The 18683-nt window shown below is 52.1% G+C and overlaps 7 protein-coding genes across 8 annotated transcripts; 5 read left to right on the forward strand and 2 right to left on the reverse strand.

Moving 5' to 3' along the window:
• Positions 1–2449: 2449 nt before the first annotated feature.
• Positions 2450–5723, reverse strand: TrAtP1_012623 (uncharacterized protein). The gene is made up of 2 exons (XM_014088296.2): positions 5304–5723; positions 2450–5243 (listed from the first exon to the last, which is right to left on the reverse strand). Exons 1-2 carry the CDS (start codon positions 5605–5607, stop codon positions 4438–4440), a joined length of 1110 nt encoding a protein of 369 aa, XP_013943771.2. The 5' UTR covers positions 5608–5723; the 3' UTR covers positions 2450–4437.
• On the forward strand, positions 2787–4131 carry TrAtP1_012622 (uncharacterized protein; the record flags this gene model as incomplete). The annotated part of the gene is made up of 2 exons (XM_014088404.2): positions 2787–3195; positions 3359–4131. The coding sequence occupies 2 exons, from the start codon at positions 2787–2789 to the stop codon at positions 4129–4131; spliced, it is 1182 nt and encodes a 393-aa protein (XP_013943879.2).
• An 85-nt stretch (positions 5724–5808) lies between the features above and the next one.
• On the forward strand, positions 5809–8926 carry TrAtP1_012624 (uncharacterized protein). 2 transcript variants are annotated; one of them, XM_066115608.1, is made up of 7 exons: positions 5809–6197; positions 6296–6376; positions 6475–6682; positions 6960–7093; positions 7475–7702; positions 7786–7951; positions 8032–8926. In XM_066115608.1, the coding sequence occupies exons 1-7, from the start codon at positions 6035–6037 to the stop codon at positions 8582–8584; spliced, it is 1533 nt and encodes a 510-aa protein (XP_065971707.1). In that variant the 5' UTR covers positions 5809–6034; the 3' UTR covers positions 8585–8926. The 2 variants fall into 2 exon arrangements, with proteins under 2 accessions (XP_065971707.1, XP_065971708.1); XM_066115609.1 differs by having other exon boundaries at positions 5809–7702.
• Positions 8927–9301: 375 nt separating this feature from the next.
• On the forward strand, positions 9302–10888 carry TrAtP1_012625 (uncharacterized protein; the record flags this gene model as incomplete). The annotated part of the gene is made up of 2 exons (XM_014088405.2): positions 9302–10112; positions 10176–10888. 2 exons carry the CDS (start codon positions 9302–9304, stop codon positions 10886–10888), a joined length of 1524 nt encoding a protein of 507 aa, XP_013943880.2.
• Positions 10889–13490: 2602 nt separating this feature from the next.
• Positions 13491–14447, forward strand: TrAtP1_012626 (uncharacterized protein; the record flags this gene model as incomplete). The annotated part of the gene is made up of 1 exon (XM_066115610.1): positions 13491–14447. The coding sequence occupies one exon, from the start codon at positions 13491–13493 to the stop codon at positions 14445–14447; it is 957 nt and encodes a 318-aa protein (XP_065971709.1).
• An 83-nt stretch (positions 14448–14530) lies between these two features.
• On the forward strand, positions 14531–15919 carry TrAtP1_012627 (uncharacterized protein; the record flags this gene model as incomplete). The annotated part of the gene is made up of 1 exon (XM_066115611.1): positions 14531–15919. The coding sequence occupies one exon, from the start codon at positions 14531–14533 to the stop codon at positions 15917–15919; it is 1389 nt and encodes a 462-aa protein (XP_065971710.1).
• Positions 15920–17015: 1096 nt separating this feature from the next.
• Positions 17016–18527, reverse strand: TrAtP1_012628 (uncharacterized protein; the record flags this gene model as incomplete). Its single annotated transcript, XM_014088408.2, has 1 exon — positions 17016–18527. One exon carries the CDS (start codon positions 18525–18527, stop codon positions 17016–17018), a length of 1512 nt encoding a protein of 503 aa, XP_013943883.2.
• Between the last annotated feature and the right edge of the window lie 156 nt (positions 18528–18683).

The following is an 18683-nucleotide window of genomic DNA, read 5'->3' on the forward strand; positions in this document are numbered from 1 at the left end:
GAGCTCTGCACGGGGTTCCCGTCTCAGGCCAGTAGCGCGCGGTGCTGCCGCATCAGCTTGCTTCTTTCTGCAAAAGCAAAGGCTAAAGGTGCTTCGAATATAGAACACCGCCATGTAGAGGTTGAGGGCGCTAACAAAGCCGGCAGCGTCATCCAGTCACAAGCGCCATCGCCTTGTGCGCAGACGGGCACTCCTGAGCGAGTCCTACCAGCAGCAGTAAACGCCGGGGCGGCTCCGACGTGGCATTGGATGGATGGGTGGCCTGGTCTGGCCTCTGGTTCGAGCATGGCATGGCCATGTGTGACCATCGTGAATGATACAGTACAGCAGTACCACCGTCGACTTCCACAAACAGCACAGCCAGCTGCTACGGACGAGTACCGACTAGACCTAGCTTGTCGTTCTAGCACTCGCCGTTGAACTCTTTTTGTTCTGGGATCATCCCTCGCTCGTCTCCCTGCAGACACACAAAACAACGTACTGTACCGCTACTAGCAGTGTGTCTCGGAGGGTTGCCGGTACAGCTCCAATCCAGCCAACGTGATGCTGTCTGGGGTGCTCCGTAGCAGCACTCAGCAGTACTAACAGATGCTCAGATCGCCCACTGTATCCGGCTCGGTTCGCCGCTCGATCGCGTGGCTCCTCATTGCCTGGCTGCTTGCTTCCGGTAGACGTCTGTTTGGTTGGCTCTCAATCCCATTTCCGACCGCTGGGATCGTTCGGTATCTGCTGCACCCCATATTTCGCCCAACGGACTTGTATGGTGCCTGTACTGTAAGCATTCGGTGCCTGGACCCGGTTCGATATGGCCAGAAGCAGCACTATGTACGATCGATCGTCAGCTTATCATTAGCCGCAACTGGCTCTTCTCCGGATCCTTCAGGTCAGGTAGCATGGACGAATGAGTACCCACAAACGCTCGTTCTTCTTTTCCTTCTTTCCGCCTTCTACAAGGGTACGAGCCCGCTCCAAGTTCCAAGACCCAAGAGCAAAAGCCACAAGCCCAGGCAAGATAAAAGCAGCAACATGTTCTAATTACCCCTTGCACACACCCTGGTCTTTAACCCTGGACGAAACCCTGCCGGACCCATGAAAAAGCGGTGAGTCGACAGGGGACAGATACTTGCAAATGTGATAGCCGTTCTTGATTGGCTCAAGTCGTGGCTATGGACACGGAGCTTGAGTTCCTGTTGGCTGTCTCGGGTCTCATTTGGTGGAGAAATGAGACACGGCGTAGTGGAGTCGTCGCCCGTATGTGGAGAGAAGTGACCTGGAACTCTGAGAAGTGACCAGAGCAGAGACTTGCAAAGTGCTCTGGAGGCTCCCGAGAGTACTTTGCGCTCGGCCAGCGCCTGGAGGTCAGGTACATGTCCTCTGGAGCTCCATTCCGGATGCTCTCCTCGAGATATCGCCATCAGGGTTGGTGGATCTCAGACCTTTGGCGGGGCGCACAGCCACCCAGGAGCAGCCACACGGTGCGATTCCAAGCTCTCCTTGTTCCCCGAGTGTGGCTTCGTGGCGCCGGGTCTTCCGCTCCACGGACACACGGAGAAGCGTTCGTCCTGTTATTGCGACATACTGGCCCGAGGCATTGTCGATCTCTCGTTCCTGGAGAGGGCGATTGCACCAGACGGGCTTGCCGTAGATAAGAGCCTTGTTGTTGAGGTGCTATACTAATGCATTCTGCGTGCCTTATCGTATGCAGAGCCCCGAAATCTAGAATCTGTGGCTGTCCTCTAATCCACCTGCAGGCCAAGATGCACCATGCTGCCGTGTATGTACAAGAATTAATTAACTCGCGCAAGGCTCCCTCTTTGTTACTTTTTTTATACCTTTTTTTCTTCGCTCTTCTTTGGTACCGCCCTTGCATGCGGCATACGCAGGGGGTTTTAGTGAAGATGACGTAGTTTTACATGTTTGTCTTGCAGGAGGGCTTAGCAATGCAGATATTTGGCCTGGGGGGAGGTTAAAATTGCTGTGAACTGAAGCCATTTGCTGACCACCTCACTCCTGGTGCATATGCCGGGCTTCTTTATCAATCAAGGCTGAGTTCTTTTTGGCCCGGGGGAGGTTAAAATTGCTGGGAACTGAGATGGAAGTTTGCCTGCGAATCGAACCTGCGGAGGCCCTCAGTTTATAAAATCTCATACTGTGTGTATATCATTGCGGACTTTTGGCTTCCTCATCGTTTCAATTGGTTGTTTATTTAAACAGCCAGCTGAAACTTAAAATTCTAAACGGCCTTTGAAGTGGCCTTTCCCCTGATTTGGCTTCTTAAGACTTTAATATCAATCATGAACGCGAAATGTCATCTAGATACAAGCAGGTGAGGCAAATCTGGTGTTTTGTTTTGTCGGTAGAATGCAATTGCCGCCACATTTGGAAAGATAAATTACAGCAAATACACCTCGCCTTTTGTACATAGTAAACAAAACTCCTATGCATTCCCATAAAATTTTCATCAAATTTGCGCATATTTTGTCGTTCTAGAAAGCGCATAAATTCGCTTTTGCCGCTTAGATACGGCCGTTTATTGGTAACGGAAGAGGAAAACACCCTCGGCATTTCGGCGGGGTGAGTAAACGGCCCCTCTCAACGGCCTCGGAGATGGGTCATCTCAAGGTTCGCAACATAAGAATATGTAGTAACATTGACGCTTTCGATTCCCAAACAAAACTCGTTTCAGCCTTTATAGACTCGGAGTGTTGCTTGTATCTTCTTGTTCATTTGGCGTTTCATTTCTGTTCGCATTGTACCACCAAATAAAAGGAAAACCGGCCAAGATCATGAGTCTCTACGGGCATCGTTTTCGCCCCGACAACCTCTCACAAAGAGGCACTGCCGCCCTCGCAGCAGCAGCCTGTCTATCCCTCTACCTGCTCGTCCGGCCGACCTTGTCACCACGCGCAAAGTCCCCCAAGACGAACATCGTCCGCGTAAAGCATCGTGATGGTGGTGCGCCCGCCGATCCGGAAGACTCTCCCGAGAAGGCGGCCGCGGCCGTGCCGTACCCGCCGGAGCTGTTTCCGGGAGGCCGGGATGTCGAGACAGTGTACGGCACGATTAGGATCTTTGAGTGGGGTCCCGAAGAGGGCGAGAAGGTGCTTCTGGTGCATGGCATTGGGACGCCGTGCATTGCAATGGGGGACATGGCGTGGGAGTTGGTGAGAAAGGGGTATCGAGTAATGCTCTTTGGTACGTTTCTATCTCTTTCTCTTTTTTATATTGCTTTGTTTCTATAAGTATTTCCTTACTTGCTGCTATACTCGCTGCTTGCTTGTTTTCGTTTTTGCAAGTCAAGGGGGAGTTTCAGATATACGAGCAGTGGGTGCTAACTTACAATGCACCGCCCATGTAGATCTCTTTGGAAGAGGCTACTCTGATGGCCCTTCCGATACGGCATACGACGAGTGCCTCTATACGGCTCAGATCCTCCTCGTGCTGGCATCTTCATCGCTGTCATGGACAGGCGCTTCGTCCTTCCACCTCATCGGCTACTCACTAGGCGGTGCCCTCGCCGCCGCCTTTGCAGCATACCACTCGCACATGGTGCGCTCCCTCACTGCCGTCTGCCCGGGAGGCCTCGTGCGAAAGGCCCACGTCTCCTGGCAGAGCCGCCTCATGTATTCTCACGGCTTACTGCCCGAGTGGCTCCTCCGGGGCTGGATGCGGTCACGGCTGGAACCGCAGCATGGACAGAGCGTGGATGTCCCCGAGGGCGATGAAGGAGATGTCCACTTTGACGACGTGCGGATTGCTGTCGGGAAGGAAGGATCCGTCAGGGTCGGTGAAGTCATCGGTTGGCAGCTGGAGGCCAACCCGGCATTTGTTCACAGTTATATGAGCACCATTCGCTACTCGCCAATCTACGACCAGCACGACAAGATGTGGGCAGTTTTGAGCAGAAAGCTCGCTGCGAATCGGGAGCTTGGTCGAGGGCTGCAACGGGTTTGCGTCATTCTGGGAGACAAAGACGCTCTTATTGTGAAGGACGAGTGGATCGAAGATACCAGGGCGGTGTTGGGCGAAGACGGCGTAGACGTTCGCGTGATTCCTGGCAGCCATTCCATTGCCATTTACAAAGGCAAGGAAGTCGTTGACGCAGCCATTGCATCGTGGAAGAGCAGTTGATAGAGCAAGACCAGGTCATCTTAGAGCAGTGGAACTGCGAGCAGCGGCGAGATTCGGTCCAAAAAGAATAGACATAGAAATTAGAAGTATACCAAAATAGATGACTAGCGATTGTTTCCAGTCTAATGCTTTGAAGAAGGTTTCCGTAAAATCGATGCCGCCGTTCAATCTAGGTCTTTATAAGAAAAAGAGCGAAACGCCTGGTGGAAAAACAACTTTCAAACACGCACACCATTACCAAACACCAAAGACGCCATGAACCCCAACGCTTCCCATGCCGCTATGTTCAAAACCAATCCCAAGCGCCTACTTATCGAGATTCCGAGCCTTGACAAAGCGGTTGATTTGCTCCCTAGTAAACTTGTCGTTATACTGTTCGTAACACTCATAAAATGATATTATCTCTTGCGTTGCGTCCACCATGGCGGCAATGTCGACGTCACTTTCGGCTAGCCAGGCCGCGAAATGCTGAACGCGAGTTATCCTGTTTTCCTGATGGCGTTCTTTTACTTCCGGTGTGGACGGGATTTCGGCGAGGATGCCTCCTTGGCCTGATCGAGCTGAGTGCGCCTGGCTCAGCGCAGCCTGTGCGGCAGCCAGGCCCGCAGCCGCGGCCCCGGACGAGTTCTGTCCCGGAACTGAGGAATTGGGACGCAGAACCAGAGCCAAGAGGATTGCTACCAGCGCAACGGTGTGAGGCGAGCAGAGAAACGGCAAGTCTGTCATGTAGTGATCGTTGATGATGGACTTTGCGAGCTGCACGTCCTCGTCCACCAGGGCGAACTCGTTGCGCAGAGCCAGCAGGCTTCGGTAGGGCTGATACACGATGAGCTGGGAGCTCATTTCGCTGATAAGGAAGAACTCGCACTCTCCAATCTTGGACGTGTCCAGCCCGATGAAGTCCTGCCAGAGCTGTCTGGCCTCCGTGACGATTAGTCGGATATGCTGAGGTGACTCTTCCATCTTGCAGGCCAGGTATATCGCGGTCGTGATGACGAGATAGGGGTTCGTGCGACGGATCTCGACTCGAGTGTAGAAGCGCTTCAGGTAGACCTGCGCCGTGGCCATGGCCTGCTGGCGGATGGTGAGACGCTTCCCCAGCCTTAGCAACTCTTAAAGAGGGAGAATTAGCTGGGAAACGATGAGATCGAGAAGCAACACGGGGGACTCACGCTGATTGAAATAAATGGCTAGGTGTCTTGGCTGCGGAAGAGGAAACATGCGCACGATCTCCGGGTTCTCGTCCTCCAGCTTCTGTCGCATCAGGGCGAGCTCATCTTTGGTAAATAGCCAATATCGCTTCTGCGTCGACTCCCAGTAGTTGGCGGACATGGCTGTGGAGCAGGAGGCCGCGAAGGCGCCTCTCCCTCCGACAGCGAGATGGGACGGACGTGTAACTCTATGAAAGGAGCGTGTAACGACTGACTCTGGTTTGGATAAGTGATGATTGCCAGGTTGAAGGAAAGCGTGTCGCATAATACCTACTGCATGTAATACTGCATCGTCGGGCCAATCTACGCTCGGACGGGAGAGGCTGCGGGGCGATAAGCGACGTGCCTTATCCTTATCAAAGCAACCCCCCCTTATTTGCCCCGAACCAAACACCTGCGATTTATTACGTAGCGGTCGCTAAAGCCCCCGTAGCACAGCGCTACCCAGGCTATTCCTCCCTAAAAGAGCCGTCCGTTAACCCGCGGCCTCCAATCCTGCTCCCGAGCTACGACGTCAGTTGCTGTCCCCGTTTCTCAATTGGCATCGCCCGCCAGATCGCAAGCCTCCAGACCTCTACGATGCGGCTGAGATAACACCGGAACGACACAAGACGACGTGCCTGCAGAATTCCTCACCCCACAGCGGCATCCCCATTGCCGCTTCGACGTCGCCTTCGAGAAATGCCAGAGCCATGACACAGTCTAGGCCAGCTACCGAGGTGGAGAAAGGGCTTCATGAGCCGCAAATCCAGCATCATGATCGCGTTGAGAGTCTCTGGGCTCAGCTGGAGCCCAGCGCCAGCGGAGAGCTGGACTTTAAGGGCCTGAAGAAGGGCTTCAAAAAGATTGATCACCGTGAGAAGCTGCTCCCTCCCTCTCTTTTGCGCCTCTGCGCATCCTACCCCACAAATGACTATCTGGGCCTTTGTTGACTTTTTCTCTCTTGCAAACAGCGCTGAAGAATGCGGATGCGATGCTGAAAAAGATCATGAACGAGGTGGATACAAACGGCGATGGAAGGATTCAATATGAAGGTACATGATTGATTGTTTCTGGCGTGCGCAAGCCGCCTTATACACAGCTATAGCTAGCTACAGCTACTGACCTGGGGCTTTTTCCTTTGACCTGCTAGAGTTTCGAGATTTTGTACGGCAAGCGGAGCGTCAACTTTTCGACCTATTCAAATCCATCGATCGCGACGGCAACGGCAAGCTGGACAAGTCTGAGCTCCAGACGGCATTCAAGGCTGCGGGGTTGACGGTGTCAAGCCGAAGGCTCAATGATTTTTTCAGCGACATGGACCTCAACAATGATGGATACGTGAGCTTCGACGAGTGGCGGTAAGTGAAGCATAACGCACTTCTTCTGATTCACCGACTGCATCTTTGTTTTCTGCCATGACATGGATGGGGGCCGTTTCTTGGTCTTGGGTGGATCGCTGTCAGGCGCACGATCTCAAGGGGTCATGTGCCTCGGTCTTGAGCTGGGGACACGGGCACGAACACCACAAGACCGATCACCAACAAACGCCCCGTTTGTGCCTTCTGATATATATGCCTCATGAAACACGACACCGAATGGCGAAAATGCATCCACCAGCTGACCGAGCTACCCCAGGAAATTCCTGCTCTTCATGCCGGGGAACCAGGATGCGTCCCATCTCCATGCCGTCCTGTCCTTTTATTACTCGGTGGTTAATGTCACGCCCGAGGGAGACTCCCTCGTGAGTGGGGAAACATTGGAAGGCTTAGGTAGGGCCGGTTCTTCTAGCTCTTTTCTTAATATCCTCTTCGGCTCTCTCCTAAGAGTGGCCTTTCCTTCGTCCTATCCGAGGACGCCCCCAGAGCTTCCATCACCTCCTCCACCGTCTCCTCCGCAAGCCGCTGGGATAGCAGACCCGGAGCTCCAAGTGCCGCTACAACATGCAAGAGGAAATTTTGTTGACGCGACGGCGCATGCGTCTGCTGTCGAGATTTCAGAAGTCGAGCAGGACCCGTCAGGGGCAGATGATGCCGTTACAGAGACCGACGGCGATGGCATCTCAGTCGAGCACCGTGAAGAGTCCTCCTCAACCGGAGCTTTATCGACAAAAAGAAAGAAGTTTAGACTGACAGACTTTGCTCCCCATCCAGGTTACTTCCTCGCGGGTGCCATCGCCGGTGGAGTGTCGCGGACGGCCACTGCTCCGCTTGATCGACTAAAGGTGTATTTGCTTGTCAACACCACCAGCGGAGCCGAGACGGCGATAGGGGCTTTGAAGCAGGGCCGCATCATTGATGCCCTGAGAAACGCAGCGAGGCCTTTTAGCGATGCCATGAAGGATCTGTATCGATCAGGCGGAGTCCGCAGTTTTTTTGCCGGTAAGCATTTTGGTCACCATGGTTGTGAGCAGTGAATGTACTTTGCGCGAATGGGCTAACCAATGGCTGTTAAACAACAACAGGCAATGGATTGAATGTCATAAAGATTATGCCGGAGACGGCCATCAAGTTTGGATCATACGAAGCTGCCAAGCGAGCGCTGGCCAATTTTGAGGGCCACGGAGATGCCAGAAATATCAACTCTTATTCAAAATTCGTTGCCGGTGGTCTAGCTGGAATGATTGCCCAGTACGTAGCAGCTGATGATCCCAAGCAGCTTGGTGTTGAATGGCTCTGAATACTGTTTGCTGACTACGCATTACCAACAGATTCTGCGTCTACCCCCTCGATACTCTTAAATTCCGACTTCAGTGCGAAACTGTCAAAGATGGCCTGACGGGGCGCGCCCTTGTCCGACAGACAGCCTTGAAAATGTACGCAGATGGCGGTCTGCGCGCCTGCTACCGGGGTGTCACTATGGGCTTGATCGGCATGTTCCCATATAGTGCGATTGACATGGGAACTTTTGAGTTTCTCAAGCAGAGTTACCGCATCCGCTATGCCAAATATGCGGGATGTCACGAAGACGACGTTGAACCTGGTAATATCGCCACGGGAATCATCGGCGCAACATCCGGAGCCTTTGGCGCGTCGGTTGTTTATCCACTGAACGTGGTGCGAACACGACTACAGACGCAAGGCACGGTGATGCACCCTCAAACATACACAGGAATCTGGGACGTTACGCAAAAGACGATCCAGCATGAAGGCTTCCGCGGACTCTACAAGGGCCTGACGCCAAACCTTCTCAAAGTTGCCCCGGCGTTGAGTATAACGTGGGTGGTGTACGAAAACGCAAAGCGCATTCTCGCACTGCACTGATTGATGAAGATCAGGGTGGCTGCAATATCACGGAGCCGGTGAGGGGGATATAGAGGAAAAAGAATATGATGATGATACCACACACGCATCTATTTCACTGCATTAGCATTGTCAATCTCATTTGTCGGACATAATGGTTGATTGGTTGGCAGCGAGCTTCATTCGCATTTGGAAGGCCTTTATTTTTTTTTTTTTTTTGGTTACTGTTTAAGCAAGGAATCTATGTAGTAGAAAGAAAGGCGGACGGCTGGTTCTAGATAGATCAGGAGGCGGCATTGATTATGTATATCCGCGCTGCTGATTGGCTGTTAGGCTATATCAAATAGAATTTGATATCGTTTTATCTTTGGCCTCTTGTCATCTCGTAGTACTAGTTTTCGTACATGTTTTAAAAGCTATTAGTACCTAAATTATCAAATATGACTCCAACATATTACTTTAATTATTCTTATAAATACAAAACTCCTTGCTCTTACGGCATTGGTACTAAGTTGGGGATGTTGCTATAAAGCCACGTTTTTGAAGTAATTACTTTCTTCGCACATTAGCTCCTTCTTTGTGCTAGTTTCCTCCGTCTTTCCAAGATTGTGGCTTCCAGTTGAATTCAGATTAATCGAGTCACTGGATATATCTCATTGCCAAATTACAAAACTGTAGACCAATCTCAAACCCAACAAGGCTTCCTGCTCCTGCTTACCTCCGATTGTATTCGAAACAATGCCCTTGGCCAACCTGCCTGCAGAGATCAAACGCATGATTCTCGAAGCTCTGGTCAAGGATGGCCGCGAGCTGGCGCGCTTTGCTGCCGTGTCGCGAGAGTGGCAGGCAGCCATCGAGCCACAGACATTCAAACGGATCAAAATCACCCCGTCACGCATCGCCGAGCTTGACGACATGACTCGTCGCAATCGATCCCGTGTACGGTATTTGTGGTTTTGCTTGGAGTTGGAACGCTACGGTTGCGACACTTGTTCTCCCGAGGATGACGTTCCAATGTTCAGCAGCGCCGCAGACGACCTTCTAATCAAGACGGGCATTCAATCTCTTTTCTTGGTCCTTGGCGCTTGGAGTCGAAGCAGCTCCTTGATACTTGATATTAGCGTCTACTCAACTAGTGACCCCGAACACTGGTTCAAGTATCTGACATTTGAACCAGACGATGATGAAGATGATGTTCCACAGCTCGATCCAGCAGTTCCAAGCCAAGTTGACGATGATGCACGACATCGATGGGATACTACCGGCCGGGAAGTCACGACGGCTCAGTCTGCCGTCCAGAACGTCTTTACCCGAATATTAAACGATCCGTTGGGCGAGTTCGAAGACGAAGAGATGGGCTATCTTGGATGGTGGAGAGAGCTGCCATCGGTACCGGCTGTCACGCGTCTGCTTTTGCGTCAACAAACCCGGCGGCGCTGGGAACCTGAAGCGCTTGTAGAAATGGTTGCCTTATTTCCGTCATTGCGCGAGCTGCACTTTGAGCCGTGGAGGGAGTGGGATAACATGCTCCAGGACACTACAGACCAAGGTGAGACAGCATTTACCATCTCGTGGGTACGCATTCTCTAATACATTGTCTTCCTTTACCTAGGTTACCTTGACCTTTTTGAGTCTCCTATCATTCGAAAGCTGGATAGACTCACTATTTTCGAAAATTTTAACCAACGCTACGTGCACGCTTACTGGGAGGAAGATTGCGACCGCATTCGTCCGCCCAATCTTGCTCTAAGCCGAATTCTCTCTGACGTTAGTACCAATTATGAATCTCTTTCAGCGTCATTCGCGGTGGACGCGGATAGTTTCTTTGCTTTGGACGAAGGTCAGCCTCCAAAGAGGTGGCCCAATCTGAAATATCTGTTCCTTACTTCACAGTTGTTGGCGCCTGATCAAGACGAGACACGACTTACAAATATGCTCCGAGCAGCAGCAAGAGCAGCCATTTATATGCCAAACCTTGAAACAATGCAAATCTGGAATGGACGAAAGAACCTTGCCGCGCTCTTCAAGTATGAGGCCGCCACAGAAGGTCAGCCTTGCACCATTACTTGGAAGGGCACCTGGGAGTTTGTTCTACAGGCTTCCCTCATTCAAGCTTGGCAAGCTGTAGTATCTGGGCTCTCAGAACATGAAGTGATGAGAGTCATTTACGAAAGTATTGATGGCGATCAAGTCCGGTGTCACGGTGATGGCATGATCCTTCTAGAGCTTCCGGAGATGGTCATCCGACGTGTTTCGCTACGACAGATCCAGAGGGAACAGATGTACATACCACTGCAGGTTCGTTCACCCCATACGCGAAATTGACTTTTTATATAGGTACTGAACATCTATAGTCACCAACCCTCAATCCCTATATAACGAACCCTTTCGGAATCCCGCTCCCCCCCTGGCTTGATCCCTCCATTATTGTAGTCTGGTATCCGAGTGTTTTGCTGCGACAGATTTGGAGTGAATAATGTACATGTACATACCCCTGCAGGTTTGTCCACCCTTTGATATAAAAAATGATTTTTTTTTTTAGCATACTCAACGTCTATAGCCACCAACCTCAAATTTCTATATGAAGGGACCGTGTACCGGTATCTGTCTATGAGTAAATGGTATCCCTACAAGCGGGATGTATATCTTGCAGCGATGATGAGGACCTCAAGGATGTGAAGAAGATATGCTGTAACAAGATCTAAAAGGAAGCGAGAGTATTAAAGAGTAAGCTGGTGATGATTGAGAAGAAGGAGGCTAACGCGGTTGCGGAGATGGAGGCGCTGGCATTGGAGATTCCTAATCTTACCAGGGCGGATACGCCATATAACAGACCCAGTTCGATTATCTGACATTCCAGCCATAGCCCAACAGGGCATTTAGTCTATTTATAAAATTATTTAATCATTATATACATGTATATTGAAAAGTAGCAGCAGTAGTAGTATTAGCTAGCCTTGTGAATCTGTTGTTAATATAAAGAAGCAACTCACATTACTGTAGCGACAGACTGCCTACAGTCTATGAGTAGCCACTTACATTCAGACATTTGCATGCTCGTACAACTGGGAATATGTCTACTATCGACGCTTTTGATCTACCTCTGAAGAGAGTCGCCGTATCAAGATGCTACCGTGCGGAAGCTGGCGCGGCGCCGAGACAAAGGGCCTCTATCGCGTCCACAAGTCTTCCAAAGTCGAGATGTTTGTGCGGACAGATCTTGATGATTCGGCGAGTTTGAAGCCCGGGAAGTATTTGACGAGATGTTGGTTATTTAGATGGAGATTATTGTTCGCCCATTCATCCGCCCATCTTACTAAGTAGGTTATATACCTCCAGAAGTGCAATACGCAGACGTACTCTTTAGTTATATAGAGCCTTTACACCAAAACACCGTACTGTATAATGTAAACTCAAGGATTGTTATAATTAAACGGAATTATTGGAAAGAGTATGAGTAGGAAGGGAGCAGACGAAGAAACAAAAGCGGCGTAGAGGGAGGCACATTGCCAACATGGGGAGGTTGTCCCTTCGGGCTCGGTACCCGGAAAAGTGGGGACAAGGAGCTCCGTGACCGGTGGCAAAGGCCGGGGGGAGGATTTGATTGGAGCCGGGGCTGTTTTTCTTCTGACGAACTGTCGAGTTGGATGCATACTTTTGAGCTAGAGGAAAGGAAGAACAAAAAAAAAAAAGAAACAGGTCGCAAATGCTAGCCTAAAGCTACATGATAGAACTATGACTCTACACGTAGTGGCAAATGGAAAGGGCGCGCGTTGAATGGCCGTTGTTATCGCCATGAGCGGTAGGAATGACGAAACGCTCCATCGTCTGGGCGGGTTACGTGCCTGATTACGCCAGCCGGCAGGTCATTTCCGGGGGGGGTACTGTACCTAGGTACTAGTAAAGGAAAAAAGATAAAGACAAAAAGCAGCACGTGTGAGGCACTCCCGGGCCGTAGCGAGCTTATGGCGCCGTAGATTAATGAGGAGAAGTTTGGAGCTGGTTTTCTTTTGGGACCTAGCCCGATCCTTTTGGGGGACTTTTGCGAGGGCACTAGCGAGCGGTTGGTTGACATGGATGATTGGCCGGTGATAAAACACCTGAACCTTTTTTTTTTTCTTGTCTTTTGCTTCTGCGTGTCTGGATGTTGGAGGAGATGGTTCTTTTTCCCACAAGTTGGAAAGGAAAACTAAGAAGCAACGCTCTCTTTGCCAATTGGATTTGCTGCTTGACAATCCCTGTGTAACTCTCGTTATACTGCGCTAGTTCATTCGTTTCCATCGTATCGTCTGTAGCGCACAGCGGATGGAGCGAGTGGAGGTGTGGAGAGGCGCGGAGAAGAGGAAGCCCCCCCCAAGAGGCTCCGGGAAAAAAACAACCTGCACGTTACCAGGAATCGACGGATGAGCTGACTGCCCGGCCGCGGGGCCAGCAGGTAGCAGCCAGGTAGCCATGGAGTAACGATTGGCCTATCAAAGCATTCATATCGCGGTGCTTGGCGTCCTGTCTTGTTCTTGTTCCAACACCACCTTTGCTTCTTCTCTCCTCGCGGCCTCTCCTCTCCTCTCCTCTCCTCTGCTCTTCTCTTCTACGTAGCCCCCTCTTCGCTTTTGCCAAGTACAAGACTTTTCGTCTCTCAGAAGTGATACGAGCTCTCTTCTCTCGCCTGGTTGGCTGCGTGTCCTCTTGCATTGACTTTTTGCTAAATGTCCTGCATGCTTTGAAACCCACAAGCCGGCGTGTTCCTGGTGCAACCCACATATCGCTGGCTGCAGCCTCGTCTTAGACGGCGACGACGACACGCTTTCGTCAGCTTCGCCAACTATTTCCTGCAGCTTTTTACCTTTTCATATTACTCTGTTTCACTTACACTTTGCTGCCCGCTTTTCCCCATAGTCCCAGACGCCACTCGCTCTTGATTCGAGCCATGCCGGCTCCATACTCTGACGACCTGTACTCCGGGGATGGCAACCCGTGGGAAGACGAGCAGCAGCAGGACGAGCAGCACGACGATAGCAGTGCCCTGTCGCCCGCCGACGGCTACTTCCACGCGTCGTCATCCGGTCCAGAAGCGGCCGCAGCGTCATCGTCGCCGTCACGCTACGCCGCGCGCCAGTCGTCCAGCGTGCCGTTTGTGCCCAATGTCATGGTCGAGGACCCGACGCTGCACGAGGACCGCGCCGCCGCAAAGGCCAGAGAAGCCGCTGAGGAGAGTCGCATAAATAGGGCTGCGGGCGGCTCGACTCCCTTTGACCATCGCCAGCCGCATCACCAACCAGCCCAGGGCGAGGCCAGCTTCCACCAGCCCTCTCCCCCGTTCCGTGCTCCTCCCTCTCAAGCTGCTGCGTATCCCCCGTTCCAGGCCCATCACCACCTGGCCTCGTCGTCTTCTTCGTCGTCAGCCTCGCCTTCCGGCCATCATCACCGTCGTAGCATTGACGAAGAGGTCTCGTCGTTCCAGCCCTCCAGTTCCATGGGCCGGCCTTCAGACCAGTACACGGTTCATCGCCAGACCGACGCGCCTCCTGCGTACTCCCCCTCAGCCTCTTCGCCGCCGCTGTCTTCCAGCTATCAGACATTTTCACCTCCACACGCTGCTGCGCAGTCTGACACTATGGGTGTGCCCGAGGAGAACCAGTCTTTGCTTCCACGACAGCCAGAGTCCATGGGCGGACCGCCCAATGGATCGCAAGAGACGCTGTGGCGACGAATCAAGAGAAATACCACCACGAGAAAGAGGGTTCGCACCATCCTTGGTGTGCTTCTCATCATTTCCATTGTAGCTGCGCTGTTTGGTGGCACCTTGAGCATAAGTAGCGGCGGCGGTAGGGTGAGTATCTACCTACACTATCAATTATACAAGAAAAACATGTACATGTTCTAACAACATCACCATCTAGAAGAAGCCTGGCATCATTGATGACTCGCCTGTGAAGAAGCCCCCGACTAACAACCCCCCCTCCCACCATGGTGTGGCCTCCTAGCAACAACTGCCAGGGCGGGCCCTTCAAGGACTCCAAGATTAACGAAGTCGTCAGCTTTGGCACCAGCAAGAAACTCAGCATCATTCAGACCATTGAGAAGGATGGCAGAAACCACCGAGGACCCACGCCAAGCGTTTATGGCGAGGTCATTCTACAGCCTGTCGATGCTTCATCTTCCGGACAGATTCAGCTCGAAGTCGCTACCAATGACGAGGATTTGCATGTCGATGTCGACTTCAATAAGCGAGACCAGCAGTTCAAGGTGACTGTCCCTCGCTGGGTCGACTGGAGAGAGCCCAGCTGGCGGGCTTGCATCCAGATTAGAATCACCGTCTCCGTCCCTCGTGAAGCCCAGCTCGACTCGTTGCACATTGAGACGGTCCAACTTGATGTCGCTGTCAAGGATGGCTTTGTTCTCAGCTCTGTCACCGATGCGCAGATCAAGACGGTTACAGGAGACGTGATTACAGGCAGTTTGTCGTCGGGCAATGTGGCACCGTACACCTTGGCCTCTCGGAGCATCATCATTGATACCGTCAGCGGCGATGTCGGCGGCTGGTTCCCTCTGTACGACCTCCTCAAGATCCATAGTGTTTCTGGCCATATCAAGGCGGATCTTACCCCAAAGCCGTCGCAGGATAAGAAGCCTGAACAAGCCGTGCTCAGTGTCGAGACTGTTTCTGGAGACATCAAGGTAATCGAGCCGTTGCTCAGAAACAAGCGCAATGACGATTTCCCGCCGCGAGATTATGTCGTTGGAGTGTCCTCGTCTTCCGGCCAAATTGTCGCCGAGCTGGCTTTTACTTCAAGAGCAAAGATTGAGACCATTTCTGGAGACCAAAGGTTGACGCTGCTGCCTCTCTTTGGCTCCAGCTCGTCGCTACCTAGTCTTTCGACTGACACAAAGAGTGGAAAGACGACGTTGACGGTCTTGGAGCCGCTGTGGAAAGAGGGCGCAACCCATATCGGTTACTACGATCCTGCGACCCCATCAAAGGATAAAAACTCAAAGCTGGACAACTATGACGAGCCTTGGATCATCATCCACCCCGACCAACAGCTGGACAATGTTCCAGACGTGGAACTCACGTCTACCGTGAATGCCAGCGGCGGAGGCGACGGATTGACTCGTCTCCAGTCCCACCACGCGTCCATCAGCGGAGATTTTAGGCTCAACTACCCTGCTTCGTGGGAAGGAGCCTTTCTCTTGACGACTCTTTCTGGCGGCCAGGACATTCGCGGCGATGATTTGCACTACAAACGGTTGAGCGGCATCATTAAGCGCATTGAGGGGACAAAGGGCGACGGCAAGTCGGATTTGACGATTGATTCCATGTCTGGTCGCGAGGAGCTGGTGTTTGGAAGTGCTTAATGATGCAGAGCGAGGTTATGATGAAGATTTTTTTTTTTTTTTTTTTTTTTGAAATGATAGGATGATACCATAAGAAGATGCCAAGGACGATGGAAGGAAAAAAGAAGATGTTTGGTGGATAGGGAGAAATATTCGAGAGATTACTACTTAATTTTACGTCGGGGTATGAGGCACGATTACATGTTCAGAGACGTATACGGCGAACTGAAGAGCGAGCACAAAAACGAATTTAATGGACTTTCTTTTAAACAAAGTATACAGGGGGAGAAATGATGCGACGCTCTTTAGTTGGATGCATAATGCACACAGCATGACATTGTATTATTGTAACAGGAACGAGTTGCTAATAAATGTCAACTGAGAATGAGAAACAACATGAGAGTGCGTGTATAAAAGAACTTTAAGCCAAAAAAAGGGCTTGCTGCCTTTGTATATATGTATTGACGGTGTCCTCGTGTATCGTGTAATTATAATACCTCCAAAAAACAACAATAAACAGCTGTAAACTAAAACGGTGCAAAAGAATCTATAATACCTCCAAAACAACAATAAACAGCGGTAAACTCAAAACGGTGCAAAAGAACTTCTCATTTTCTGAACTAAGACAAACGACAAGTAAGGGTATCGGTTGAGAAATATATAACAAGAGAAATAAACCACAAAGATTAAACCATCGTCTCGACAAAAAAAAAAAGAGGTATTCAAACTTGTAAGAAAAAAGAGCCAACCCCTCCCCCCCCCCCGTTGCATATAAGTCCAGTTTCATCAGATGGCGTATGTATTTCGTTTCTCAAAGATATCCATCAGAATATTCGTGCAGCGTGATATTATCATCATCATTTTTTTCATCTCATCTCATCTCGTTAATGTTTTTTTTTTCTCTCCCTCTTTTTCATTTTTTTCTTTACGCCAATATGCAAATTGTAGACAGTAAAAACTCAACACAAAATGCCACATTATGCCGCCGTATGCTGTACCGTATATGTCAATATCAAAGCCTTGTCTGAGAGATCTTGTCTCTTTTCTGGCTTTCGTCATTATACACTCTTCCCATCTTTCATCAAGAAAGCTGAGGAAAAAGCGGGAAACAAGTAAATCATTCCTCTACCGACCAGGGCAGGTCTCTATTGCCGACCTCAGTGCACGTCAAGTACCCAATGCTGTCAGCCACTCGGCTGGAGCCGCTCAAGTCCAGCTCGAGGCCGCTGTTCATAAGGGGCCGCACCACAGACCGGGCCATGGCCTTGAGCTCGTCCATGCGCTTCTCGAACCGCCGCAGGTTCTCCCGGCTGTAGAACTCGGGCGTCAGTTTGAGAAACTTTTTGCACTCATCGTGCCCCAGAAACGTGTCCGGGTTGTCGGACCCGAGAGTGCGGTACGCTCTGCCGACCGAGGTCAGCGGCGGGGCCGGCGGAGGAGGAGGTGGATCGGCGGGGCGGTTCTCTCTGGATCCGCGATACTCGGGCGGCGGCTGAGGCGTGGTGTTGTCGGCGATCCATTGGCGGAAGAGGCTCGTGGCCAGCCAGTCGAGGTAGCCGTTGTTGGGGGTGACGCGCTCGCCCCGCGACGTGTTGAGGTTGAGGCGGAACAGGCGGCCCTCGACCCGGCTGACCGTCTCCTCCAGCTCGTCCACCTTGTCCTCGATAATGTCCAGCACAATGTCGGGCATGGTGGCGCGAAGGCTGCGCTCGCCGGCGGGCCACTGGCCGACGACGTGGATCAGGGCCTCCTGGAAGATGACCTTGCTGCGCGCAAGATAGCCCAGACGGAGGTAGGAAATGGGGTATTTTGCAATCTGCTTCCACAGGCGCGACTGGAACTGCAGCAGGTGGTGGTCCACGCGGGGCCCGATGACGGCCAGGGCGTCGTACTGGTCTGCCAGCGTCAAGAGGCTCTTGCACTGCACGTAGGCGTCGGCCACGTTGATGCTGTCCAGCACGGGCGGGTAGTTGTAAAAGGTGCGGAATAGGTTGTCGTAATCGCGCAGCAGGTCCTCGTCGGCCTGCGAAAGCGTCTGGGGCTGGGCGCCGAGGCTCATGACGGATCGTGAGTAGTCGCGCTTGGAGGAATGCGAGTAGCTGCTGCTCTTGTGATGCGAGGAGCGCGAGGCCTTGGGCGCCGCGCCAAAGAGCGACGCCGTTGCCATGGGCCGGGGATCTTGTCGAGGCTCGTCTCGCTGCATGAGCATGGGGATGTCGTTTGGCCCCGAGCCGGAATCCAGCTCGTACCGCCATTTCCGCTTGGGCGCCGCATTCTCGGCGTCTGTGGCATCGCCGCCGTCCTCACCGATCCGAGACAGTTCGTGACCGCTGGGGAGCAGCGGCTGCGCCCGCGACCACTCGTTGGACGTGCTCGCCTCGAAGAAGCCGCTGCATCGCGTCAGGGTGTGGCGGTGCAGCAGGTATCGGTTCTCGACGGCGCCTGCGCGGATCAGGATCTCGACGTCGCCGCTGTGGGAGAAGACGGGGAATTCATTCTGCGGCAGATACGAGCTGGCGGCGCCGACTGTCGAGCGATTGTAGCGCTTGCTGCGAGCCGACGGGCGAGAGACCAGGGACGAGGTGCCGCGGATTGCGAGAGACGGCGCTGGATCGGGTTGGGAGACCATGAGGATCAGCTGGAGTCGGCGACAGTTCGAGGAGAGACGAGGCGATGCGAGATCCGGCTCTGGAGGCGTTTGTTATTTCGTCCGCCTCTGTTGGTTCTTCTTGGAGCCCGGTAGCTTCTCTTCCAGCTGGCTGTGGACTGCTGCATCAGCGAGCAA

The sequence above is a fragment of the Trichoderma atroviride genome, chromosome 7 (genome assembly GCF_020647795.1).
Source record: "Trichoderma atroviride chromosome 7, complete sequence".
NCBI classification, from domain to species: domain Eukaryota; kingdom Fungi; phylum Ascomycota; class Sordariomycetes; order Hypocreales; family Hypocreaceae; genus Trichoderma; species Trichoderma atroviride.

Excerpts from the sequence above, each read along its gene's own strand:
- TrAtP1_012623 (XM_014088296.2), bottom strand. The coding sequence starts at position 5,607 with ATGCGACACGCTTTCCTTCAACCTGGCAATCATCACTTATCCAAACCA. Across the intron at positions 5,244-5,303 it reads AGCCATTTATTTCAATCAGC|AGTTGCTAAGGCTGGGGAAG; the intron begins GTGAGTCCCCCG and ends TCCCTCTTTAAG.
- TrAtP1_012624 (XM_066115608.1), top strand. The coding sequence starts at position 6,035 with ATGACACAGTCTAGGCCAGCTACCGAGGTGGAGAAAGGGCTTCATGAG. Across the intron at positions 6,198-6,295 it reads CTTCAAAAAGATTGATCACC|CGCTGAAGAATGCGGATGCG; the intron begins GTGAGAAGCTGC and ends TCTTGCAAACAG. Across the intron at positions 6,377-6,474 it reads TGGAAGGATTCAATATGAAG|AGTTTCGAGATTTTGTACGG; the intron begins GTACATGATTGA and ends TTGACCTGCTAG.